Source organism: Paroedura picta, chromosome 3 (genome assembly GCF_049243985.1).
Source record: "Paroedura picta isolate Pp20150507F chromosome 3, Ppicta_v3.0, whole genome shotgun sequence".
NCBI classification, from domain to species: Eukaryota; Metazoa; Chordata; class Lepidosauria; order Squamata; family Gekkonidae; genus Paroedura; species Paroedura picta.
In genome coordinates this window covers 124677714-124705000 of record NC_135371.1, presented here as the reverse complement: position 1 = coordinate 124705000, position 27287 = coordinate 124677714, and the positions used below count along the sequence as shown (strand labels likewise).

The 27287-nt window shown below is 42.8% G+C and overlaps 2 protein-coding genes across 9 annotated transcripts in view; one reads left to right on the top strand and one right to left on the bottom strand.

Moving 5' to 3' along the window:
• TBCD (tubulin folding cofactor D) overlaps nt 1-20541 on the top strand; it is a 179387-nt gene extending 158846 nt beyond the window's left edge. For both annotated transcript variants that reach the window (XM_077327561.1, XM_077327563.1), the window contains 9 exons: nt 2747-2905; nt 3673-3811; nt 5885-6006; nt 8083-8160; nt 11936-12025; nt 13394-13481; nt 14936-15045; nt 16020-16104; nt 20214-20541. In XM_077327561.1, the coding sequence (XP_077183676.1) occupies nt 2747-2905; nt 3673-3811; nt 5885-6006; nt 8083-8160; nt 11936-12025; nt 13394-13481; nt 14936-15045; nt 16020-16104; nt 20214-20222 (880 nt within the window). In that variant the 3' untranslated portion in view covers nt 20223-20541. The remainder of the gene's footprint in view (nt 1-2746; nt 2906-3672; nt 3812-5884; nt 6007-8082; nt 8161-11935; nt 12026-13393; nt 13482-14935; nt 15046-16019; nt 16105-20213) is intronic.
• Nucleotides 20542-22588: 2047 nt separating this feature from the next.
• QTGAL (queuosine-tRNA galactosyltransferase) overlaps nt 22589-27287 on the bottom strand; it is a 267594-nt gene continuing 262895 nt past the window's right edge. For all 7 annotated transcript variants that reach the window (XM_077327585.1, XM_077327584.1, XM_077327587.1 and 4 more), the window contains one exon: nt 22589-22819. In XM_077327585.1, coding sequence (XP_077183700.1) covers nt 22739-22819 — 81 coding nt within the window. In that variant the 3' untranslated portion in view covers nt 22589-22738. The remainder of the gene's footprint in view (nt 22820-27287) is intronic.

Genomic DNA, 27287 nt, shown 5'->3' with positions numbered 1-27287 from the left:
TTCACCTCCTGTTTTCTCCTTAGTGAATTAATTCCCTTAGAATCAGTCCTGTTTCTGCTAAAAGCATAGGGAACACAAGTCTGGTTCTTATTTTGCTAGTGAAAATGCTTTACATTAATGGCCTCTTTTTATTTAGAGTAAATACAGTTCCTTTCTGTATCAAAAATATATAGGTGATTTAAAAATAATATATTTCCAGATGCTTGAGCAAACAGTTGAAACTTTAACATCACCATACCAAAAACAGTACTAACAAGAGTAGGGATGGGCGCAAACCGGTTCAGCATGAACTTGGCTTGGTTCATAGGCCTTGCTCAAAATTGCTCAGTGAAGGAACCTTCCCCAAACATTTACTGGACCTTGGTTCAGTTTGGGTGTTCGAGCTATTTAAACCAGTGGTCCCCAACCTGCGGGCCGCGGCCCGGTGCCGGGCCGCGAAGGCCATGGCGCCAGGCCGCGGCTCCCTCTCCCCGCCCCCCCACAGTAAAAAACTTCCCAGGCCGCAAGCTTGCGGCCCGGGAAGCTTCTTACTGCGGGAGGGCGGGGAGACAGAATCAGGGCCGGGCCGTGCGGGCGCGGGGGTGCGGCCCGATGCCCTGCCGGTCCCCAGCCTCAGAAAGGTTGGGGACCACTGATTTAAACCTAACAACAGAGCAGGGCTCACATATCAACTGTTAGGTTTAAATGGCTGTAAAGCATGTTAAACAAGGAAAACTGTGTAATGACGCAAATAAAGTCTGAATAAATAATTTCACAATCTTGTTTTTATTTGAAATTTTAATCTTCATATACATTAAAGCTTATAGCACAGATGATAATCAAGCGGTCAAAACACAGTTCAGCTAAAGCAAAATAGTATAGGTAAAGGAAAATAATCCAGGTGAAGAAAAACAAGACAGGCCAGCTGTGCTACTTTGGACTTCAAGAGCCCTTCCTTAGTTTTACTATAAAATATTTAACAATATATAGATTATAATCAGTACACAATCATTTAAGCAGCCTTTTAGAACAAAGTCAAAAACTTATCAAGTATTCTGACTACCAGCTGAGATCTAAAGTTGTTGGTATGTTTATATGACAAATAATGAAACACAGGTGAAATGCTTCTAGTTAAGGTACTAATATTTCTTAAGGGTACCCAGGTGAGAGCACTTGTTTAGAACTGACATTTCTTAAAGTTATAACATCCAGTTCCAGGTGGGGGGAAGTGAAATGAAATGGTGAAATTGCTTGCAAACATATCATCTTAACAGTGGACAGGCATACCCATCCCATTGTTAAGCTGAAATGGCTACCAGCCATTTAAACCTAACAACCTGGCGGGTTTGCCCATCAGCTGTTAGGTTTAAATGACTACGAGTCATTTAATCCATATGTTTTGCTCCTTCCCCACCACTTCCAAACAGTGAGAAGCAAAACAGATTGGTGAAGTGGCTGCCAGCTATTTCAGCCTTATAATGGAGAGGGTGCTCACAGACATTACACTGTTCAGCTTTATTTAATTTATTTGTTAGATTAGATTTTCATACTGCCCTCCCATAAAGCTGCTCTCCATTTAGAATTGTGTGGGATGAAACCAACTGGTAAAATGGATGTCAGCTATTTAAGCCTATCAGTATGGCAGGTCCTCCCATCAGTGTTTAAGTTTAAATGTCTGTGAGCTGTTTAGCCCACTTATTTCACTCCCCTTGCTTAGAAGCAAGAGGAAGCAAAAAAAAAAAACAACAACAATCAAATGGTGTAAACCAGTGGTCCCCAGCCTTTTTACCACTGGGGACCAGTCAACATTTAACAATTTTACTGAGGCCAGGGGGGGGGGTAGTCTTTTGCCGAGGGACGTCACCGCCTCCTGAGCCCCTGCTCCACTTGCTTTCCTGCCGGTGCTCCTGACTTCCCACCGCCCGCTGGGGGGTTCAGCCAGCAGCAGCTGCGCAGTGCCACGCCGAGGGGGAGCCCCAGCCATGGCGGCCGCTGGAGAGCCCCAAAGGTGAGCCGGTGGCAGAGTGGCAGGGCAGCCCCCGAAGCAGCAGCCGGGGAGGAGGACGATGAGGAGCTGCGGCCCGATACCGAATGATCAACGGACCGGTACCAGTCTCCGGACCGGGGGTTGGGGACCACTCGTGTAAACCATTTAAACTCAGTAGCCTGGTAGGCCGTCAGCTGTTAGGTTTAAATGGCTACAACCCATTAAACATGTCTGTTTCACTTCCCACACTTTAAAGTGGAGATAGTGAAACAGATGATTAAATGGCTGCCAGGCATTTAACTCTTTCCAGGTGACCCCCTCCACACACACACACACACACACACCTTGCCTTGGTTGGGAGAATGGGAGTTTGAACTAGCCTGTTCAGTTGGGGAGGAAATCTACCATAGTCTCTATGGTAGACATTCCCCACCTCAGAACTACTGGAGGTACTTTCTGAGGGTTTCGTCCTAACTTGGAAATTGACATATTGATATACTGTTATGATGGTACCTGGGGGGGTGTGGCTAGTACGGGAGCTGTGGGGATGTGGGGAAACCTGCCATCCGGAGCAGCGGCAATGAGGTTTCCAAAGGATAGGTTTTACTGTGTGGCCTCATTCTGTAACCTTGGGGAGACTTCTTCCCACAGCTGTTCTTGTATCCTTTTCTGAAATAGTCGTGGCATTGATAAGTAGATCTTTATGGCTGGTGATGGGGGCAGGGACATTCTTACTTCAAGAGATTCTAATGATTGACTTTTCTGTGCTCTAACTTTCAGCTGCAAGAAAATTATGTGCTGTCTAGCCCAACAGTCAGCTGAAAAAATTGACCGATTTCGGGCCCATGCAGGATCTGTTTTCCTGACACTCCTCTACTTTGACAATCCTCCAGTTCCACACATTCCCCATCGGGATGACTTAGAGAGGATATTTCCAAGGTACCCCATATCATTAGTATTATATACTGCATTTACACTGTTTGAAGAGATGGATATTTCCTTCTCTCCTGGGATTTCAGCATTTTAAATTTTGTATTCATAAACAGAATTAAGGATTTTAAAAGTATTTACATTCATTCTGCTTGAATCCAGTTTAAAATTTATTAAAGTTTTAGTCATGAGCAAGCTTCCATTTTAGATTCCCTCCTTAATCCACTTTCCAAGTGAGTTATAAATATACATTATTTCAATGGGAAATAAAATCTGATAGTTGGTTATCACTAGAATAGGGAACAATTTAAACAGGAAAATCCACATGTGGGGAAAGGGTGTCCCCTACTTCCTGCAGACTTAATGTGATTTGTGCTCCATTCTGTCTCCTGTGTGTAGTTGCTATTAAAAATTTAAAACAGTGTTGGAATAAAATTGCAGGCTTAGCACTCTCATGTCTGCCTTAGTCTTAATTTGGGTCTTATTAGATGATTGAAAACAAAATATTTCTGTATACATAAGTTTTTGTATTCCAAGCATGATCTGTTTTGTTTTACATTAATTGTTTTAAAATAATCAGAAATACGTGTAACATAATTAATGTACTCCTGTAAGATCCCCCCTCAAATAGTACAAAACAGTGTAATGATAGATACTGTTCATTCCTCTGATTGCCAAATAACAGTTTTGAATTTGAAGTAGACAAATGCACAGAAAATTCATGTTATGTACTTTCTGCTGTTTTTGCTTGGGTATGGACACCTGTCTTTTCACAGATCAGAGGCAGTTACTTTCAACTGGAATGCACCATCACAAGCCTTCCCCAGGATCACACAGTTTCTGGGGTTACCAACCTATCGATACCATGTCCTGACTGGTCTAACAGTGTCTGTTGGTGGATTAACTGAATCAACAGTAAGTGAATAAAAATGTCTTGTTTGGGTAAGAAGGGGAAATGAGAAGCATCTTAAAATTCTAGCTCTTGTTTAAAATAAGAACTTTTATCAGAAGTTGTGGGAGGATAGGGATTCATACTCAGCTTATTACTCTTTAATGTGGCTGAATGTGGGTGTATTTTCTCTTTAACTTCATTCCCTCCCCCTTTTTTGTTGTTGTTGTTTCCAAAGAAGAAGTTGTACCAATTCACTTCTGTTCCATTGTTTCATTTTTGGGTGATTCAGCATGGCTTTGTTTAGGACTGCCTTTGATTAATTGGTGACAGATGCCCCCTGCATGTCCTTGCAAGTCTCCCACTAGTATTTGTATATAATATGTAGTTGTATGAGGCAATGGGTGGTTCAGGAGTTACATGAGCACACAAGAGAAATTATGGATAAGTCTGATGGTCTATCAAGCCCAGCTATGCTGTTTCCTGCAATGGTCAGCCAGATGCCCAGTTGGCCCAATACTCTTCTGCCTGTCAACAACTACTATTCAGAGTTATGCTGCCTCTGAAGATTCCATGGAGTTCTCCCTGGTGCTCAGATGGGTATTTTCTTTCTGGGCCTTGATTGTATATATTTTTGCATTATGTATCTCCTTACAAATATTTTCCAGTAGCTTAGCTAGACTGTATTTTTCCAGTATTTTCCAAAGGGTGTGCTATGCATGACAAATTCATTCAGTAATTCTGGGATTCCTTTGAGCCCTGATATCCAACTGTCATAATAGACTGCCCCCTGAGATTCATAGTGGACAGTTCTTCCAGTGAGCTCCCACCAGGGGCAGATAATTCTGACCCATCTCCTGCTACAGAATCTCAGCAGAATTCCTTTCCCTCAGAATACATAGGTCCAGAATAGTCTGTCACTCTCCAGAGACAGTGGGATGGGCTCTTTAATGGGTTGGCAGTGTTAGACCAACGTTGAGAGGGAATTGTTGAAGCAGAGAGGTAATTGGAAGCTAGCAAAGAAAAGTCTGAGAGGAATCTGCCAGATTCAGTTGTACTGTTATGAACAAAAGACATTCTGCTCCAAGATCATGAGGAAGAATGAGATGTGGTCTACTTAGTTTCAACCTCAATGAAACTTTTTATATTCCTGAAATGACCCAGGAAAGGTACATTTATTGACCCTTAAAGGGCTATAACATGTGATGCATTGTTCCTCAGTGGAAATAAAGTAGAATGACTTGCTGAATCATCTTTAATCCAAATAATGAAATCCCTTATTCACTGAAAAATCTCTGGTGACAAGGTTTTGTGGTCATGTGATGTTGCAAGAATTACAAATCTGAAATTATTGTGCTGAATTCATTAGTAGCATAGTGTTTCTTGGTGTTTTCATGGAAGTCTCATAATCAATGGGTAATGAATTGTGTTGGGTAGATCAGAGCTTAAGGCTGAAAGGCCTGGGCATAGTCAGCATCTTCCATGCTACAACTCATTTTGGAAGACATAGAACAAAATTTGAGTCTAGTGGCTTCAGAACAACATGGCTACCCATCTGAATCGAGTTTGGAAGAGAAAATCAGCAAACTGATCTCCTGGTGAATTGTTTTGAACCAAACATATCGCTAATAACTGATTCTTCCTGGACAGCTAGCATAAGTGAAAATTTTAGGGATTGTTACCTGTGAGAAAGGGATCAACTTTGTTTTCCTGGTGTATGTCATGGTCAGTAAATGGTCAGTAAATCACTATTACAAAAGTTTCAAAATATGCCATTGCATTAACTCTCTTTCCAGTGTATTTTAATTTTACATGGGAAATAGAAAACACCTCTTTTATCCAGTTAAATCTCCTTATTTAATTAGCAGAAGTAGAAATGACATTTGAGTTGTTCTGTGACTTTAAACATTGCATTGTTATAAAGGAAATCAAATGATCAGCTTTTAGCACATGAATCTTATTGGATTTGAGAGACCATGGGTGTGAGACAGATTTCGAAAGCTTTGAACATCACAGAACCTAAACTTGTCACATTTAAAAAGTTTTGTGACTGTGAATGCTGGGGAAAGTGTCTGAAAGGGGATTTCCCTCCCTTGCAGGTACGTTGCTCATCACAAAGCCTGTTTGACTATCTAAAGGGAATTCGGAACGACATGAATGCCTTGAGCAGCTTTTGTGAGACACTGCTGCAGGTCTTTGAGGATAACCTCCTGAATGACAGGTAATCTCTATCAGTCTCTCTAGAAGGACTTGTTGACAATTGACACACATGGAGATGCCCTTGATATACACATTCTGGAGCACTTTGCCTGTAGTCATGTATATTTACTAGAGTTACATTTTTCTGTGGTCTGATCTTGGATTGGCTATGGTTGTAGAAATACTTAATAATGCCCTGACAGTTTTTCCGTGATTCACCAGATGTAAGTGCACAGTGAGTGACAAAACAAACTATAGTCTTGGGAATATTTTATGAAGCGGCCAAAAGAGTTGCTGTTTGCATCAGACAATGCCAATATGCTACAGAAACTTACAAGTGTGAACTTGTATATGTAAGGTATAAAGGCTCAGGTGAATTGTTAATGTAGCAGCTGGATAACAGCCCCATTTCTTTGCCTTGTGGACAGACAAGGGACAGTCTCTCTCTCTACAGTCCCAGTGGCTCTGGACTGTTCCAATATTACTACTATTCCACATTCTGAAATCTGCTTGTAGAGCAACAGCCTGAAAGTGGCTGGAGGCATACATACATTTCTAACATGAGAATGCTCAGATGTGTATCTGAGATGTGTAAAAGACAAGAATCTAGGACCTCCGCCAAACTCCATTTCAGACTCTTATCTGACCATTCCCTGGAGTTAAAATGGCTGAAGCTTGAACTTTTGCACTCTACTTTTCCTCTTTTTTAACTTCTATTTTAATGCTGAAGTTAGTAGTTCACTATTTGAGCCTGGAAAATTCATTCTTATTAAGTAGACAGCAGAATCTATTTTTCCAATTAGTATTTCCCAATTAGCCTTAAAATTATTGAAGGACATTAAATGTACTGATTATGTTTCATTTCTTAGCCATTAAAAACAAACAAACCACTTTTCAAACATCAGTTACTGTGGAGAAATTTAAATAAAATCAGTCTTCACACTTTCACTGTGAGTTAGCCTGTGTTGATAATTATACTATGGAGGTGAGAGCAAGGCTGATGTCATGCATACAAATACATATAATTCTCTGTACCAATACATTTCAATCAGATTAATTCACAATGAAATGCAATTTGCGATTGTCTAGATAATGTTGAATGTGTAGGGGCCATTGATGGCAACTGGTGGATCCAGAATGCCCGAGGCCAGCAGCCCCCAACCTTTGTAATGCTGGGAAAGACTGCGGAGGGGGGGGGGAGAAGGCGGCCCGGGTACCACACACGCGCAGCAGCTCTGTACAAATGCGCATGGACAGAGTTGCCGCGCATGTGTGCTTGCGCCCCACCAGGATCGCAAATGCGCATGCACAGTAGGTCTGCGTAAACACGCATGCATGGATCTGCGTTTGCGCCCACACCTAAGCAGCCGATTCTCGCTGCGGGGGGTGGAGAGTGTGGTGCGGCGGTCACCGCCGGCCAAGTGCCGAAGCTTTCGCAGCCTGGTACCGGGCCACGGCCCAGGGGTTGACAACCCCCGCCCTAGGATACTTGCAGAGATATTCAATGGGCGCAAAAACCTAGGGAGGAATGGGAAGGCGACTGTAAGCCGCTTTGAGCCTCCTTTGGTTAGGGAAAAGCGGCATATAAGAACCAACTCTTCTTCTTCTTCTTCTTCTTCTTCTACTCAGTCATCACATTGATATTATGACAGAGCGTGGGCTGGGAACCCCATGTTAACCTTACGACATCCATTTGTACTCTGAAAGTGTCCCATACAAGTTCTCAGTAAGAGTATGTTGGGGAGGGGATTCATGTGGGTACGTCAGTAGGTCATCTCTTACCTGAGCCTCTGGGGAAGGGCGGGATATAAATGAATAAATTAAAAAAACTGATGTCATGACTGACCTTACTAAATAGCTAGGATTTGTATGCAGCCCCTGAGAGTGGTTATTGATCTGATTTTTACAGGGTGGGGGGACACCTCTTTTATCCAGTTACATCTCCTATTTAATTAGCAGAAGCAGAAATGGCATTTGGGTACTGTACCAACAGTACACTAAGTGTGTGAAATTGGGTAAGAGTTTGCATTTTCTTTTTTCCGATCTGCCACTTGCAATTGCAAACATAGCATTGTATCTTATGTGATTTCCTCATTAGGGTGTCAGTGCCACTGCTGAAGATGCTGGACCAGCTATTGGACAGTGGGTGCTTCGACATCTTTGTAGCTGAAGAAAAGTAAGTGCTTATTAATAGGGGGAGGTTGCTGGAAGACCTTCAAAGAAAACGTTGCTTGATGCTTCATCTGTATTACTGGCCCTGGAGGTCACGGGAATTCATACAGATTTCCTTGATCGCTACTGAACGTGTATCTTGGACAGTCTTCTGTTTCAAAGCTTCATTAGGAGATCCAAGAACTGAGTAATGCCTCCTTTTTTGCAAGCCATACATTAACAAGATTTTTTTTAATCTTCTGCTTCAGTTGGTGGCTATTTAGCCCCTTCTGTTCGCTATTGGGTTTTTTTTTCTCACTGCAAATCGTTCCCCACTTTCAGCTGCTTTTGGCTTTGGATGAAAAAATGTATATACTAGTACGCAAATTCCTTGTATTGAAATGCAGCTCCAGAAGTTGTATTCTGTAGAAAAGGGGATGAAACCAGATATAAAGGAACTTTACTTAATGTGCAGATTTACACCAACTCTTCTGTTTAGTTTTTAGGTTTTTAGAAAGATTGAAAGCTCAAAAACACTGCATAATTTCCTGTTCCCTTAATACTTTATGATCAGTTCACTGTTTCACTTTTTAAATGCCCTGGCTTTGTTTCCATTGTTCATTGTAAAAAAGAAAAAAAATAAAACCCTTGGGGATTTAGAGGGAAAACAGGAGATTTCAGATTGTATGCTTTACATGGAAAGGTGTTGATAGATACGTTGAAGGCATATTTTCCTATTGCTATAATTTCCCTGCCTCTCCCAGAGTGATGGAAATCTTCATAACTATTGATATCTCTTGTCAGGGTTATTAATTGCTTATTTTTTTAAATGGGGCAAAATTTACCAGATCCTGAATGTAATTGTGATGCAGTCTGCCAAACTGTTTTCCATGTTTCAGTAATATGAGCCTCATGCTTTCCAGGCAGATGTGGCAGAGCTCTTTATACTCTCCCCAACTGTGATTGAATGGGTTTCAATGGATTAATTAATTAATTAATATATAGGGGGACTGCCCAATAAGTCTTCATATTCCTTGTACCTACTTGCCTATATATTTTATATTATTACTAGTAGTAAAGTCCATTGTGTTGTAATGCAACAGGCACTAGCCCATGGTTTGATGTTCCTCACTTGGAACCTAGCAGTTCCTCACTTGGAACTTAGCAACCCTAAGAGAAGGTGTCTCCGTGCACAGCAGTCCTGACCCAAGTCAGATTCAAGCACGCCTAGGAAGTGTGGAATTCCAGAACATGAACCCACACCTAAGGTCTGGCAACCTTACCTCTTCTCTGCAATGTTTTCTTGACCTGAAATGGGTCAGGGGGCGCTATGAGGCTGGTTGGGTGGTTGTGGAAGCATTATACCCTTTTGAGGTCCAAACCTCAAGGAATATTTCCAGACCTCAAGGAATATTTCCAGACCAGGGGTAGGCAACCTCCAGATAGGCACAAAAACCAGGGTACATGGTAAATGGAAAATACCAGGAAAATACCAGGTGAGGCCCGGAGACCTCTTAGAATTACTCCAGACTATAAAGGTCAGCTCCCCAGGCAAAAATGGCTGCTTTGAAAGGGGGACTCTGTAGCATTGTACTCCACTGAGAGTTAGGGATGCCAGCCTCAAGATGGGATCTGGGGATCCCCTGGAAGTACAGCTCACCTCCAGGCAGCTAAGCTGAAGGGGAAAGCTCTCCTCTCTCAGATGCACCCCTTTGAAAGGAATGCACGTGGCCACAAACACCCCTTGGCTAGCACAGTCTGTTACTTGACTGATGATGTGTGCCCTTCTGAAGCCTGAGGCCTGCTGTGGTTGTTCTCAAGACCAAGTCCTTGCCTAAAAGAAGTCAATCACCTCGTTCCTCCCAAAATCTCACTGTCTACTTCCCTGCAAAGCTAATTCCATTTGAAATTGTGGGCCATTTATGCCTTTTGATTTCATAGGACCCTCTTGGCAAATACTAATTTTTATTTATCACACCAAGTCACTTCCATTCCATTCTGTTTGCTAATATCACTGAAGGAAACCTGGCCTCATCAAATATCAATAGCCATGGGGTGGGGGAGACCATGCCTCAGACGGTGGATCAGAAGAAGAGTTGCTTTTATACTTCACTTTTCACTACCCCAAGGAGTTCCAAAGTAGCTTACAAGCACCTTCCCTTTCTCTCCCCACCACAAACACCCTGTGAGTTAGGTGAGGTCAAGACAGCTTTTAACAGGACTGCTCAGTCCAAAGAGCACTATCAGGACTGTGACAAGCCCAAGGTCACCCAGCTGGCTGCATGTGGAGGTGCAGGGAATCAAACCTGGCCTACCAGATTAGAAACTGCTGCTCGTAACCACTACACCAAGCTGGCTGGTCTCTTTGTTCCTCCAGCACTCTCAAAGCTCTTGATGTGTTGCTTGTTAGTAACTTAGAAACTGCCAAACTTTTGCAGATTTCATGACAAGGTTGAAATTGTACAAATTATAATTAGTTGACTTTGCATAATGTGTTCTATTTGTGGGAGATGAAGGATCTGGAAACAATATCAGTCTTGTTTTGGTGCAGATTTTGCCAAGGGGCTAATTATCAAACACTAGTAGGATGTCCTGGATGGCAACCTATTGAGGAGATCATTGTTCTGGAAGAATAATCCCAGTGAATTAGATGAACTGAGTAAAAATTCCTGTTCAGTTTCCCTGTATGGCACTTTAGGAATCAGGATTCTGCTGATACAAAAATAACACATGTGCTCTTAAGAATGGTCAGAACAGTTTTCTCATTCTTGTCCTTTCATTTTGTATCAGAAATATGTATGCATATGAGTATCCATTGTACACATTTGCTGAAGCTTTGGTAATATGCCATGAGATGCAATGTACAGATCTTAAAGCCAAGAACTTTATACATGAATATGGAACTTCTTAGCATTGGTAGCTTGTTTCTTTTGCGGACGGGGGTGTGGGGGGCACTATATGTCCTCTCGGTGAGTTAAGGACCACCGCAGTGCTGTTGTGATTGATCTAGCGAAAGTCCAGATCACCTTTTTTTAAAGTTCTGTTTGCAGGAACACGTGTGCCCAATTTGCATAGCACAGCGCCTTTAGACAGATCCGTTTTCCCCAGGCACTGATCCTGTTTCTGCTGGAGTGCTGCCCATACAGGAGAAGGAATTTTCTCAATTTCCTTTGGAGAGGCTGTGCTATTTGAGATCACCCATAGGTTAGAGTTAGTTATTGCAAATGTGGAATTGGCAGATGACAGAAAGCAAAACAGGTCTCCTTTTGATTCAGAATCCTGCATGTGCACTAAATTTTTTCCAGATGCTCCACTGCAATTGGCCTCTTTGCTGAAGGCATACCTTGTCATTTCCTTTGGAAATCACACCTTATTCTCCACATATTGCCATTGTCCTGTGCTGAAAAGCAGCTAGTATTCCTGTTAACTGAATTAATGTCCAATAAATTCCATCCAGTCTTGTGAACGACCTTGTATAATTGTGAAGAAACTTATCCAGACTACAAAAAATTAACTTTCTCCACCTCACCTTTATGGTCCAGTACATAGTATACTTTTCTCTGGGGATAGTTTACACATGTGCAAACCTGTGCTTCTTTTGCTGTCTGATATCACACATCTCTTTGTCCTTTGCATAGGCATGCAAGTTAACACTCATTTTATTGGGCCAGCTTTTGTTGGGAAAACTCAAGATACATTTGAGTTACATAAAAGTCCCATTTTAGAAAGCATGGAAATCTGACAAGTTCTCAGTTATGTACAAAGTTACAGCATTTGTCCTTATTTCATTTCCCCCCCAGCCATCCCTTCCCCATGAAATTACTTGTACTTTGTAAAGAAGAAATCAAGAGATCTAAAGACATCCAGAAACTTCGCTCCAGCATTGCAGTGTAAGTTGGCTTAAAATCATAAGAAATTTGGTTCAAAATCATAAACCGGTCTGTTAAGAAAGTCACTTTTATCCTATTAATGGGTGATTTCTAGGGAGCAATAATGAGATGTATTAAAATTATGATTTCCACAGCAGTGTAATTCACAGAGAAGTGGTAAAATGCACGAGGATTTCATGGTGCGTGGCCTTCTTAATATGTCTAAGTGTCAGCAGAACCACTGTGAATTAAAAAGGGCTTTGTATGAATATTGAAGGCTAAACAAATATTGCCAATTAAATGACCCCACAGCCCATTCCTGGTGCAGACTTAAATTTATAAAACCACAGCACAGTTTGAATGTTGGTATTCCAGACAATTTCCTCATTGATTTAGTAGGTTAAGATTGAAAGGCACCAGTAATAAAGGGGGAACCTGTGTGAGACTTAAACTACAATTCCAACCCTTTTGCTGCTACTGGTTCTTGCTGATAACAAATCTATAATAGCAGCATTGTGATCAGTATATGGAACATTGAGTTCTAGAGCTTAGCAACCCTTCCCTTTTTGAAAATATGTAAAAATGCTGTAATCTTTCCAGGTAACCAGTTATTATAATTTTTCATTGCTTACTTTGAGATACAAAAAGAAGCACGAATTGATAGTGGACAGAAATGATGGCACATAGACTTAGCAGTTTGCATTAACTTAATTGCCTGCCTATCAATCCATTTATTTTCCCTCAGAATGAAAATAAGCAACAATAGTTACAGTAAACTCCACAAACTTTAGCAAACACAGATCCTTACTCTAGAGCGGTGGTCCCCAACCTTTTTATCACCCGGGACCGGTCAACGCTTGACAGTTTTACTGAGGCCCGGAGTGGTAGTCTTTGCTGAGGGATGTCGCCACCGCCTGAGCCCCTGCTCCACTTGCTTTCCCGCTGGTGCCCCTGAATTCCCACCGCCTGCCGGAGGGCGCTGCCAGCAGCAGCTGCGCAGTGCCATACCGAGGGGGAGCCCCAGCCATGGTGGCTGGCAGAGAGCACCAAAGGTGAGCCGGCGCCAAAATGGCAGGGCAGCCCCCGAGGCAGCAGCCGGGGAGGAAGACGAGGAGGAGCTACGGACCGATATTGACTGATCCACGGACCGGGGATTGGGGACCACTGCTCTAGAGAACCTCTTAGAATCATAGAGTTGGAAGGGACCTCCAGGATCACCTTGTCCACCCCCCTGCACAATGCAAGAAATTCACAACTACCTGCCCACCCACAGTGACCCCAATTCCATGCTACACTTACAAAGTATTGTAGAATTTATCTGTAAAAGGTATCTCTGAGACAATATTACAAAAGAAAGCCATGGATGAAACAAATACTTTCCCCCCCTAGGTTTTGTGGCCTGATTCAGTTTCCAGGTGACATGAGAAAGAAAGTTTTATTTCAGCTTTTCCTCCTGCTTTGCCATCCCTTTCCTATTGTAAGTATTGAACACACTGGTTAGTTTCTATCTATTTGGATAGATTGTGTGCATGTGGGTTTCTTTGATTGTGTGCTGATTGCCCCTTTTAGAGAACGATGGATGCAGCAGGTGATCATTTGTTTCTATGTCTTCCTTGTTAGCTGGAATTAATTTGTATGTGGCTGAATCCCTGGCAGCGGAGGCTTCTATCCGAGGATGGAAATAGAGGATGATATTTGTAAGACTAGAGGCTGCTGGATCATCGGACTGTTTAATAGAAATTTAAATCTATAAAACCCGAACAATGTATACACTCTCTGCTTTCAACACTTAAAATCCAAATAAAAACCACTTGATTGTTTTGCATTTAATGACATCCTTACACGCTACAAAGATTACAGCTACCCTCAAAACTATTTCTACTTTCCCCTAATACTTGTCATAAACATACAAGGCCTCGCAGGGTACAGCCCTGGGCAAGAAGCCTGACAAATGCCCAATCCTTGATTCACTAGAGTGTGTGCTTACTTCATCATCTCTCTCTGTCTCTCTCTCTCTCTCTGAGTGCCATCAAGTTGCTTCTAACTTATGGCAACTCTATGAATTAATGACCTCCCAAACGTCCTTTACTGAGTCAATCCATTTCATTTCCTTCCCTGCAACGTTTCCTAGCATTATTGTCTTCTCCAGTTACTTTTCTCTTCTCAGAATGTGTCCAAAGTATGATAGCCATTTTAGCTTCTGGGAAGAGTTCACACTTGACTTGTTCTAGATTTGATCATAAGCTCTGCTGGATAGGTAATGAGATGTGCAGCCATTTTCTTCTTCCCCAAAGCAGCACCTCAAGTTGCGATCTAGTCTCAACTATTGGACTCTATTTTTGTTGTGTTACTTCAGACCAACACTGCTACCCACTTGGAACTCAAGATGGTTTCTATAGGGATTGTAAGTGCCTTCCGTGCACCCCTCCCCCCAATATTCAGACATGGAACAAAATACAAAGAATTACAGAGTTTTCAGTCTATCCCTCAGCATGTGAAGACATGAAGCTGCCTTATACCAAGTTAATCTTTCAAGGTCAGTGCTGGTTTAATCTGACTGGCATTGACTCTCTAGGGTTTCAGAGATATTTCAAAATACCTGTTACCTGCTCTTTTAACAGTAGGTGTCTGCGATTGAACAGGGGAATGACACTCCCACCCACCCCCTCTCGCGTAAGAGATATTAGGTTTCTGCTGCCTGGCTCTTTGACCTATAGCATTGAAAAACGGAATTTATAAAGCCTATGCTCTCATGCTTTTGATGACTCCACAGCCCAAATAGAGAGACTGTTTGTTACAGATCTGTTGTTATAGCCCCGTGCTTGAAAAGCTCTGGTTTTAACAAAATACAGTAATCAGTAATGGTTAGCAAAATATAACAATCAACCCACCATTTGAGCAACTGACATTTTGGGTTTTTGTAATCTCCAGATAAGGAAGACAACAGCTGGTCAAATTTATGAAATGCTAATAACCTATAGTGACATAGCTGACCCCGACATTATAGAAGAAGTTATGACAATTCTGAGCGATACTAACTGGTGAGTTAACCTAACCATATTTAAAACTTTGTGCTGATCCCAACCTCCCATTACCGTGTAGTCATTTGCTCTAGGGTGCAGATGGATATTAGAGTCTTGGAAAAGTTTGGTAGAAATCAAAGTGATCATTTATATGATACTGTAGAGCTCAAGAATGCAAAAGAATTTAAACTGCACCCTTCTGTTTACTTACTTGGTGGATCATAACCATAGCAATTTGCAAATTATGAGGTGCATCCAGCAATCCAGAGATGCAAGGCTCCTAGATAATTCCCTTGTTCCTTTCCCTCTAGCAGTCCTTTCTGACTCCTAGCCCCAGCCTGTTGGAATGCTCTGCCTGAGGAGATCAGGGTGCTCTGGAACCTTAACCAGTTCCACAGGGCCTACAAAACTGAGCTGTTGTGCCAGGCGTGTGGTTTGAGGCCAGGTATAAACAGTGTAAACACTGGCTTCCCTGCTGGAGAACCCACCCACCAACATAAGGCTCTTCCAAGCTCTGGCCAATCTCAGAAATTATTATTACTAGGAGGAGGTGGTTCATTGTTTTAATGCTTTTATTGATTTGTATGTTAGGTTGAGCTGACCAGGGAAGGGCGGGATGAAAATAATTTATTCTTATTATTACTGGAGTTGCAGGACCCACGTGGGCTAATAGCTACACCGGTCGGGGGCTGCAGTGGAAAGGGGGAATTGCCCTCTCCTCTTCCATCAGCAGAGCTGCACTGGCAGAATAGGCAGAGCATTTTCAGCCCCTTCCTCAGTGGCGCCTCCCAAGTGACATGGCTTTTACTCCATGCAAGTCCTGCGACCCTCTGAATAAAAGGACTACTGGGGGGAAGGTGATATGGGAAAGATCTGCAGCTACGTGCTGGATCCAACTACATGAACCTGCCCCCAGAGTTAGTATATTTACCTTCCAGCCTCTTTGTTTGATGTTATGCTAACTTTATATGCTGTTTCCATTCTTAATACAGGGATGCAGAATTGCCACTAGTGAGGGAACAACGTAACCACATCTGTGACTTAATGAAAGTGCCCAAACCACAACTAGTTGTAAAGGTAATGTAGCTAAAGATCCCCTTAACTTGTCTTATGGATTTCTGTGGGTTGTTTCAAGAGGGCTTATGTATAGTAGAGCAGAGAATAATATAGTACACCCTCAGTGAAACCCAAAATTTCAGCCTGCAAGCCTTTGTCCTCATGAGAATGTATGAATTAGGGCTGCCAAAAGTAAGTGCTTTATAAGCTCTTCCTATCTCTTTCCCTAAAAGCCTTCCAGACTTTTGGTGATAAACTACAAGACAGTGAACACAAATTAATACAGTATGGCTGGTCTAAAGCTGCTTAACAGGAAGGAGTGATTAGAATTTCCACTCTGAATTTTACAAGAGACTGTGGATTTCATAGCATTTCTCTGCGGTTCCGCCCTATTTTTATAAAGTATGTTAAGAGAGAGAATGCTAAGTAACTGAGCCTCAGGGGAGGGCGGTATATAAATGTAATAAATAAAATAAACAAACTATTTACTCCTAATAAATTTATAGAATTAATTAGACAATAAAATATGATTGCAGTTATTAGTTGACTGTTCAACAGTACTTTGCACAATGCTAAACTTAAGACTTTGATCAGATACTATGGGCATTGCATAAGGAGTCTATAACCTAGAGCAAAAGATTTCTTGTACTGAATTTATAGGTGCTTCCCACACTTGAAGATTGGAAGACTTATCTCATAAACCAGCTAGCAAAGCTAGTTTCTTTTGCTTCAAGAAACTCTTTATAGGCAGATCTCACAGTGATTTAGGAGTTCATGCATAATCCACACTTGTTAGATCTTATTAGCCTGTTACTATGGTGTCTGCATTCCTGGTCAAACCAGCTTCTAGAGGGGGGGGGGAAACATTAGAGGGTGGGTTGTAAACCAGTAATAGTCTAAGATGTTTAAAAATGCCCTCTCAGTGTTATAGGGTGTCTCTAACAGAACAAAGTTTGAATCAAGTAGCATCTTTAAGACCAACAAAATTTTATTCTAGCTATAAGCTTTTGTGTGCATAAATTTCATAAGCGTACTCTCCAGAAGCTGGGTGATAGAGGAACATAACTGAGATGACTATCTGATGCTCCTTTCATCAAACAATACTCTCATCAGTGGGAGGATTAGATCATTAGGAAAAAATATTGAAGAATCTTACAGTTAGGCCATGAATTCTCTCAGCCCTGTCAACTATCCAAAAGTAAGAGATGAGGGGCACAACTGAGGATGAAACTGACATAAAAGCAATGGAACTGTCCCTTCAGGAAGATCAATAGGTGTAAGAGATACGTGTTAGTCCCATGAGAAGAATCAAAGATATCTATAGTAGAAATTGTGAACCTGAAAAATTCAAAGCAGCTCCAAAAGTCTTAAACCAGCATTGTTTCTAATGGAGTCTTGTGTAGTATGGTACAGACCAGATAGCAAACAGCTGGTGTTACAAGTGCCTGTACCTAAGACTGGCCCATGGAGTACCTGCACTTCAAAGAAACTTCAAGGATTCCTAATAATAGTTTGTACTACTATCAAGAGTCACTAGTTGTATAGTAAGTGGGAAAGAAAACATCCTATGGCACTCGAGTCATCAAATCCTCTTGTTGTTTTATGGAGACAACTAGGAAAAAAGCCCATTTATAAAAATGGGCATATTCCAGGCCAGGGAGAAGGCTGGGCGGGCCCCCAATGTGACGGGCAGGGGTGGCGTGAGAAGGATGCGGGCAGCGGCTGCAGCCTCTGCGGGCAAAGTGACCGTGGCGGCAGCGGCCAAAGAGGATGGAAGGCGGGTGGAGGCAGTGGCCCTGGCCGTTTAGGGGCAGAGCCGTCGGCAGGGAAGGTCCTTCGGTCAGTGGGGGTAAGTGGGGCACGTCCGGCAGCGGGCAGACAGGCCACAGCTGCCTCCGCGGCCACGGTGGCAGCGTCAGCAGCAGCAGAAGAGCAGGGCCGCGCGTGGAGGTGGTGGCCCTGCTGGGTAGCGGGCAGGTCCCTCCCCGGCCAAGACCCCTTGCTGGGTGGAGGGAAAGAAGCAGGGCCGCCGCGTCTTTGATGCGGCGGCCCTGCTTCATTCCCAGGGCGCGGCCCTGTGGCACCACCACCCTCCCCGGCCAAAGTCTCTAGGTGAGCGGCGGGAAAGGAGCCCCTTTCCCAATGGTGAGGAGCGCAGGATGGCTGACTGGGCAGACGGCCGACTCGCTGGAGCACTCAGGTGAAGACGGGCCTAGTAGCCAATGGTGAGCCTCACTGCGACAGCTCCCAATTGTCCACTTGGCCCTGGAGTGCCACTCGGAAGGGCAAATCAGGAGCCACTTCACGGCTCCTGATTCTCCCCTCCGAGTTTTTATTACAGACGGCGCCCTTGAAAGTGGCCTCACAGCTCTCTGACCCAAGAGTGGCAGCCACATCTGCATCTCTTGGTGCTCTGGCTAAAGACTTCACCCACAAGCTGGAGGAATTTTCACAGCAGTTGGATTCTTCTAACTCATTTTTCAGAGGGGATAAATGAAAATATGCAGCACTATCCAGCTTGCAGAGCTCATGTTTCATTCGGTTACGGGGGGGGGGGGGGGAGCAAACGCAAAGCCTTGTTAAAGCCAGGAAAAAACATTTTGAAGTGTGTTTATTTTACCAACCCTCTTGAACTTGATTCACCTTTTGGGTGGTGGTGGTAGGGCTTACAGATGAATGTGTAACACAAACCTTTATTCATGAAAGTAATTCTTGTCTCTGCATAATAGTAAAAATGGTCACAATGAATGGCACAATTTTGTTTAGTTAAAAACAACTAGTTCTATAGTTCTGGACCTTTTCCATGCCCGTGCATTGCCGCTGTTTCCTGGTGAATTGAATCCCCAGCTGATGCTCTGACGTTTGGGTACCCCTTCTGCAAGAGTGCATTTATTTCAGGGGATTTTTTTCCCTGAATTTGGATCCAACCTTCCCTGTGTTGTGCAGCCATGTTGTCATGGGCTTCATCAGCGATGGAACCTCCCTTTTATTGTGCATGTGCTGTAATGTAATAAGTATAACACTGTGGGGAAAAGGCTGTATGTATCATGGGGAACAGCATAGTTGCTGCCATTTCAAGGGTCCCCTGCGCTTCCTTAGTCACTAAGAAAATGGCCTTTGAGTGAAAATAGTATTCTATTCATGATGGTGGAACCAATTGAGAACAGTGTTATTCAATAATTATAAAACACACTAAATGAAAACACTGCACATGTTGAGTTGCTGTGATTTTCACATCAATTATATAATTCCATTATTTTTAGATGCTTAAAGAACTAAATTGCCATTGTAAACACACTGGGAGCTATAGGGAAAGGTGACAAACCCTAACCACCACCACCCCCCCCCAAAAAAAAAAGGAAAAAGGAAAGGAACTTCATAGATGAGTAATTGCACAAAGAGGGCTACACGATACCTCACTGCCCATTTTGTCCCAACATTATAATGTTGCCATATAATGGGAAAAATTGTGTTTTAATTCAACCAATATTATTCTTAAAAAAAATAGTGTTTCACTCAGGGAACAACGTGGAGTGGGGTAGGAGGGAGGGTGAACACACAACACTGGTGACACAAAAGGGCAGCAGAAAAGAAAATTTGGAATTGGGAATAAACTGAGTTCAGATCTAAAGGGGGGAAAAGTTGATTTGAAAATGCGGGGTAAAGGGACGCTAAATTCTGGTTGTCTCCTGGTGAGGCAAAAAGTTTTGCTGAAAGTTTTACAGACTTCATGTTTTGTTAAGAGAGTTAATATGGAGGCTTGCACTTGTGTGGCTATAGCCCTGGATCCAAGAAAGAGGACAGTACTGTTGTGCCTCCAGTAAGTCCCATCATTGTCCTTGTCACATCTCCAGCCAGAAACTGACTGGATACAAAGCTCTTCCTCTTCACCATCGTAGAACTCTTGCGCAAGGCAACAGATCACTTATAAAATGGCATTATTTCCTTTTGACCCATGCACAAAGTAACTTTGTTTATAGATTTAAAATGTGTATGCATAATGAATAAATTATCCACTTATTCATACAGCCCAAAGAATCATCATTTCTTGCATTTTCTTTTACAAAGAACTCTTAAGATATACCATAGACTTGATTACCAGCTGCCTTCCTTTTTCTTCCTTTGTGCAGAACACTTAGTTGGAAAGTAAAGCTGGAAAGAAAGATTCTTGGAAGATGGTAACAAGGTGGAAGCAGCTATTGCCTCTGCAGTTTGAGAGACTATTTTCTGAAGATGTGAAAAGGAGCCTGTTTTTCAAAAGCTCCGTAAGTGGAAGGAAGGTTATACGTCACCAGCCTGATTTAGACGGTTAAATTAAAAAACAGTCCACAGAAGTACTTGTGCATCTGCCCTCAACCTGTAATCCCATTGTCTTTTTGAGGCCAGTATAAATGCTGATATTTTCTGTTCCTTTCCAGAAACTGAATTAAAGCATCTCCCAGGGGGAAAAAAAACAAATATACCATCTCACTTTTTTTGTATATTCCACTTCCTTCAACTATTAGCTATTACAATGAAATAGTGACTGCACTAATGAAAAAATTGGATATGATAAAGTAGGTCACCCTGGGAAATGAAATTGTGCCTCATTTAGCTTACTGTGACATAAGAAAAGTCAACCCAGATCTCTAGTTGGTGGGCACCGGTGGTGGCAGTTTAGTTATTTGGCAAAAAGAGAAGGGGGGGGGGGGGATAAGTAAAAACGTCTTCATCCAATTGACATCCCAGCATTCTCAGTGATGTCCAGGAAAGGGACTGTTGATGTATTTGGCATATGCAAAGGGCACCAAAACAATGGGATCATAACCTAGATTGTTCCATTTCTACTGGAAATATGAAAATATGCCACATCTATAAACAGGAAGTACAGCAGACTCTCTTCTTTCTATCCTCCCCTTCTTAAATATGGAGTATTTAAACCTGGGCTTGAGCTGGTGTCTTCGGTGGCAGTTTCAGTGGCGACAGTATGCCCTGCATGTGAGGGTGCTCTGCAAATGCAGACAATATTGAAAAGGAAAATACTTTTGGAGAAACAAGGTCTTGGTCTGTAGAAATCTCATTTTATATTAGGGAGCCATATGCTTTGGTCTTCTGATGGAGATGCACTACCGGTGGAGATGTACAGAAGTGCTGATGGCAACAGTATGGCAGATGAGAGTCTTAAATGACAGGGTAACATCTGATAATGGATTTTGATTTCAGACACTCTAAGTTATATTCTTGTAAAAAATTGCTCTCCCACATCCTACACTCTAACCTGCCTCAGGATGTTAAAAAGTGGGGCCTCTTTAATCCCTGCATTCTACCACTTGCGTCACAAAGCATAAAAGATCTTGCGTTAGGAGAGCCAGCTGTTCCTGACAATGATGGGGCATTAGTCAGTGCTGGGAAAACAGTAGGGGCTCACTGCTTCTTGATCCATCAAAATTGATAAAGCACGTTCACTACAGTTCCCTTTAAAACCTTAAGTGGATGCATTTCTCACTGGAAAACCAGATAAAGAGAATCAGCTGTATGTCCTCTGCAAATTCAGCTGCTTAACAGGTTTAAAGCTGATGAAATGGACGTCAAACTATATGTGGGGGAAACACAACTGGGAGCCACAACTTACTCAGTAGACTGCTGAATCAGGCTGGTGTGTGTCGGGTTCTGTTTTCACCCCAGCAACTGATTACTGTTGGGTTGGTGGTCCTGTATTTCTTCTCCAGTGTTTATTTGATGTTGCTGTACTCTGCTTTTCAACAAGATTAGCTCCTATTATCAGCTAACGATTAAAACTCATCATACTATAGAACAGTGGTCACCAACCTTTATAACACCAACGCTTGACAATTTTACTGAGGCCTGGAGGGGTAGTCTTTTGCTAAGGGACGTTTCCACCACCTGAGATCCTGCTCCACTTGCTTTCCCGCCGGTGCCCCTGACTTCCCACCACCCGCAGGGGGGTGCTTCCAGCAGTAGCTGTGGAGTGCCACGCCGAGGGGGAGCCCCAGCCATGGCGGCCGTTGGAGAGCACCAAAGGTGAGCCAGCGGCAGAGTAGCAGGGCAGCCCCCGAGGCAGCAGCCAGGGAGGAGGACGAGGAGGAGCCGTGGCCCGGTACCGACTGATCTACGGACTGGTCCCCGGACCGGAGGTTGGGGACCACTGCTATAGAATATGACTTGGAATCCAGTGATACTTCAACGCTTAACACAAATCTATTCCCACATAAGTGTTATGAATCACAGAACACTTTGGTGCAGGGTGTGTCTGGCCATTACACATCCATTAAAATTAGAATAGAGTTGGAAGAGACTTCCAGGGTCATCTAGTCCAATGCAGGAAATTCCCAATTACCTGCCCACCCGCATTGACCCCAATGCTGTCTGCTTGGCCTGCAGGGAGCCTCTGTGAACCAGTTAGCTAGAATGAGATCGTAGTCCAAATTTTACTATTCTGGGTCAAGTTTATCTCCTCTATTTGTCCCCCTTTCGTTTATGAAACATAAAACACAAGAAGTGTGTGATATTTGGATTTATTAATAGTTCCTTTGATGAAGGAACTCATGAATAAAGCAGAGATCATACATCACAGCCACAGCTGGATAAAACCCAAAACCTTTGCAAATCATGCCTCCTTTGGTTTGTCTTACAGTCTAGGACTAGACCACAAACATCAGTTAAAATGGTGGTAATCCACACCTTCCTTCAGATTCAGCTGGCTCAGGTTTTCTTCAAACTGTCCACCTGTCAGATCCTGTAAGAAGAGAAAGATTTGAGTCTGTTTGCCATTATCTCACTGAAATTCTGCAGCTATGGTCCTTACTACTGTATATCCAAATATAGATAGTAGAACATGGCATGCACAAAACCTGAAGTTATTACTGTGATTTCCACAACATGCAAATGAATGGAATTTTCCCCAAGTTGTCCAAAAATTGGATTTAGAGCTGAAATTTACACTTGGCTTTTACTGTCTTCGCATCCAGCTCTAGTCAGTCACGTTCATGTTTCCACTGTTTAATGGCAGCAACCACTAGGTTCCACTAGATACTGATGACGGCAGAACGAGAGACAAAATCCCGGTACAGTAGGAATTACAGAAAAGAATCAGACAGAAAATAACATCTGAGGGACATAGCATGCTGAACAGAGTCAGTAGTAGCAAGTAGGGGATGGAGAATGTGCATTGAAGAGGTACTTAGTTTGGCCAGGAAGAGGTCAGCGACAGTGAATTTTCATAGAGTGGGTTGTGTGAAAACCAAGTTTAAGGGAAATAAAAAAAAAATTAAGCTGAGGGATTAAGGAAGCAGGTTATAAACGTTGCTGAAGGAATTTTAAGATGGAAGGACTATAATGCAGGATGGAGGAATAGGTATTAGCAATCACTGCTAGCTAAGGTCTTGTTTAGTGGCACTGGTACCGTTCGGGCCTCCTTGAAGAAAAGATTAGTGGCTGCATTACATTTAGGGGGCCGCAGACTCCATATTTCAAGTAACTTACACTAATGGAAGACTGATGACAGCTCAGCACGTTAGTGCCTTGGTGGACTGCACATAATGAATGGCTTCTCCGCTGAGAGAAATCTTTCATCATCGAGTAAGTGGCATATTAACCATGCTTAGAGGGGCTTCTGTAAATCCTATTTATGGCATAAAGAGGAACTTTGTATCTACTTGCTCATTCTGCAGCATGTAGGACAAGGAGGCCTCCCTCTTGCCTGCTTTCTCCCTCCTCCCCCTGGGGATTGCCAATGATGTCATCTGCTTTACTTGCCAGTTTCAGGATTCCTTCCGAGCCTTTAATTTTAGGGCATTAATTCATGTTTCCAGTGGGATTGGCTTCAAACAACACACTGGGACAAGAAAGAAGCCATTGCCTTTGTACAGGAACAGTGAAGCAGAGATGACATAATGCTTAGAAAACAGGTGAAATGTTTTGAACACAGTGCATGAACACTGTCAGTAGTCCTGCCAGCCAACACCAGAAAAGGGGGCATGGAAGGTGAGAGAAATGACTTCATGTCTGTTCTGATATCTGATGACTTAGAGCTCACGCTTTATCTTAACTAGCACACCAAGTACAGGCAGCATTGAACAATGGGATTATTGAAGAAAGCTTGACATCAAAGAATTATGTTGCAATGTAGAAGAGACATTTAAAAGTGGCCTGAGCATTTGGCTTCCTGCCTCCTAAGAAACAGAGGCAGCTCAGGGACTGACACTTATATTTCAACCGATTATACTACTATCCCTTGGGGCTAGTGATCCCTGGCCCCAAGAAAGTCCGCTTGACCTCAACCAGGCCCAAAGCCTTCTCTTTCCTGGACCTCAGCTGATGGAACAAGCTCCTAGAGGAGATCAGGGTCCTAACAGAACTAAAACAAGAAGCTCATCCACCAGGCTGAGGTCTACTAAAACAAGAAGCTCATCCACCAGGTTGAGGTCTACTGAAACTAAATAACACCCTAAACCTCCCTCGCTTGAACCCATCCAACAGATTGGACCAGCCATGGGCCTGTTTCCGGGTTCTGTGCACTATGTTGATTGCTATTTTCTATGTTTATTGTTATTACTGTTACCTTTTATTCATTAAAATCAGTGCGTTTGATGTATTTTTCTGTTACGTTCTAAGTCAACTGCCCTGAACCCTAGGGGAGGATGGTATACAAAAGTAATAAATAAATAAATACTAGCACAGGATCATCTATTCTGATGAAATTACAAACATATGAGATTGACCTTTTTAAACTAGCCATTTCTCCACTCACTTTCTGTACATATATGGATCCCAAAGATTAAAATGGTCAAAAGATGGCAATCTCATTGAACAATGTAGAACCTTTAAGTATCTGGGGGTGACACTTAGCAAAACCCTCTCATGGAAAGCCCACCTGGCAAGAACAAACACCTCAGTCTTGAGAACCACTGGGGCCATCTTTAAACTATACCTCAAAAGGACAATGTCTAGTTGGACAGGCCTTGAAACTGTTCGAGATAAGGCCATCCCCACATCTTTTTATATGGTGAAGAGATCGGGGGCTGGACTAACATCTGATTTCAACCCTAGACACAATCCAAAATCTGTTTTTTAAAGAGACTCCTGGCTCTGCCTCACAGTACTGGGTTAGAGTGCATTTGCACCTTGCCTTGTTTATATTCTGGATGAAATCTTTCTAGTAACCCTCTTCTGAAAGAGATCAATGCACTGTTGTATTCAGATGTCATTTGCATCAACAATACCCTCCAGCATTACTCTTTGGTAAATGATTTTTTTGGGTGTCCTATTGTCTGGTCTCAATAACTTCTTTGAGGTTTCAAACCATGCCTTCAGCCATTCTAGATGGCTGTTATACATCTAAAGACCCTCCACATGACATTCTGTTCTGCCATTTGTATACAGAACCCGGAAAAAAATTCAATGGCAAAATCTTAAAGGGCCAAGTTTTCTCCCCCAGAAAAAAACTTCCTTTTTTCTTATTTGAACCAATGATCCATCCAGTCCAGCATTCTGTCCTGTGGATGGTCAACAACAGTCCAAGGCCTAACCCTGATGTTGCCTCCTTGCAGATAGGACATAAGTTCTTGTCAAATTACTACACCAATTTAAGAACTCTCCGGTGTTTGCCATCAGGACCTAGAGAGATACTGTTTTTAAATTTCCCTAATAGGTATAGAACTTAATCTCTGGTCACCTCAGTTTGGCTCAGTTCATCAGACTTTCTTCCTGAGAATAGGGGTTGTAGCATGAGAACACCCAGACTTTCTCTAGTGAACACAGAAAAAAATTAGTTTCTCTGTCAGTTTCCAACAATTGGAAGGCGCTTTGCGCCTTCTGATTGGCCGCTCTGTTGTTAATTCCGGGGCAAGGGGCCAATCCGGGGTTTCAATCCCAGACTCAGCCTGCCGATATTGGGCTTACTCTTTTATTTATACCACGAAATGCGGTATACAGATGAGTTTTGGTAAATTTCCAAGCACTTAAAAGTAGCTTTCTGCCCCTCTTTCAATTAGTTTCCAACAATTCCACAGGGCCTGCAAAAGGGAGCTCTTCCACCAGGCATTTGGTTGAGGTCCACTAGTTCCAACATCTTCTACTGTGTCCCCAAGCCTCCCTCCCATGAAAGTAATGCCTCGTTCCAACCATCCATGGGCTCATCAGTACGTTCCAGTAACGAATTTACTGTTACTGTTTTATTGTTCTACTGTTCTATGATTAATGATTTCTCTGTATTGTCCCTGTTCCTTATGTTCTATGTGAACGGCCCTGAGCCCCCTGGGAGGGCAATTAATAAACTTAATTACTTAATAAAATAATGCTACCACAGCAGCTTCTCTCCTCTTTCTCTTTTATGAGATGGAAGCATTCTGCTCTGGATGAGAAAACAGCAGGCTCTCCTCCTCTCTCCCCACATACCCTTATTCCGGATGGGAAGGGCATATGCTATTGACTCTCCCTACATCAAAGCCCTTACTTTCCTCTTCCAAGGAAAACATATTTCTTCTCCTACAGATCAGGTTACAATGGGTTTTTTATGGGAAGGGTGGATAGAGGAAGGATTTTTGCATTGCACTAAAACACTGTAATTTTTGGTTAATTTTTTTGGGGGGAGGTGTTTTCAAAAATTGTGGCTGGCTGTATCCAAGCTGCCATTTTAGGGCTGGTAGTTCACAAGGCTGGGGAGACGGGGAAGTTGCTTCCAGAAACAAAGTGTATCCTCCCTTGTCCTACAAGTCAAGAAAGGAGGGCAAGCAGTAGATAGACAAGCTGAGGTTCCAAATGGTTGACAGATGGAGAAGGATTTGTGCCATACTAAAAAGCTTTGTAGCGGCACAGGCTCTGCCTCAGTTAAGGGCCATCTACAGCAAGCAGCAAAGGCTTCACAGAAGTAGACGTGGAGAGTAACATGCTTTGCTTGATCCCATTCATGACTCTTGCTGCCAATGGTGCTGTAAACTTAAAAGTGTGCAGTAGGGAGCACAGCAGGTAATTAATTATTCCTACCAAGCCCACTTTTAAGGTGGATGCCAAAACAAGCTAGCCAGGAGCTGCTTGCGGGATGGAAGGTACACTGCAGAGTTGGCAAGTTTAGAAATTCCACCCATAGGTTTCAACTATTTCCAAAGAAAATAGCCAGAGTCTTCCAGCCATGCAAGGTTAAAGTGTGTATTTCTTTCTTCCTCACACCTCCTAGGATGAACCGACCATTATGGAAGGGATGGGGG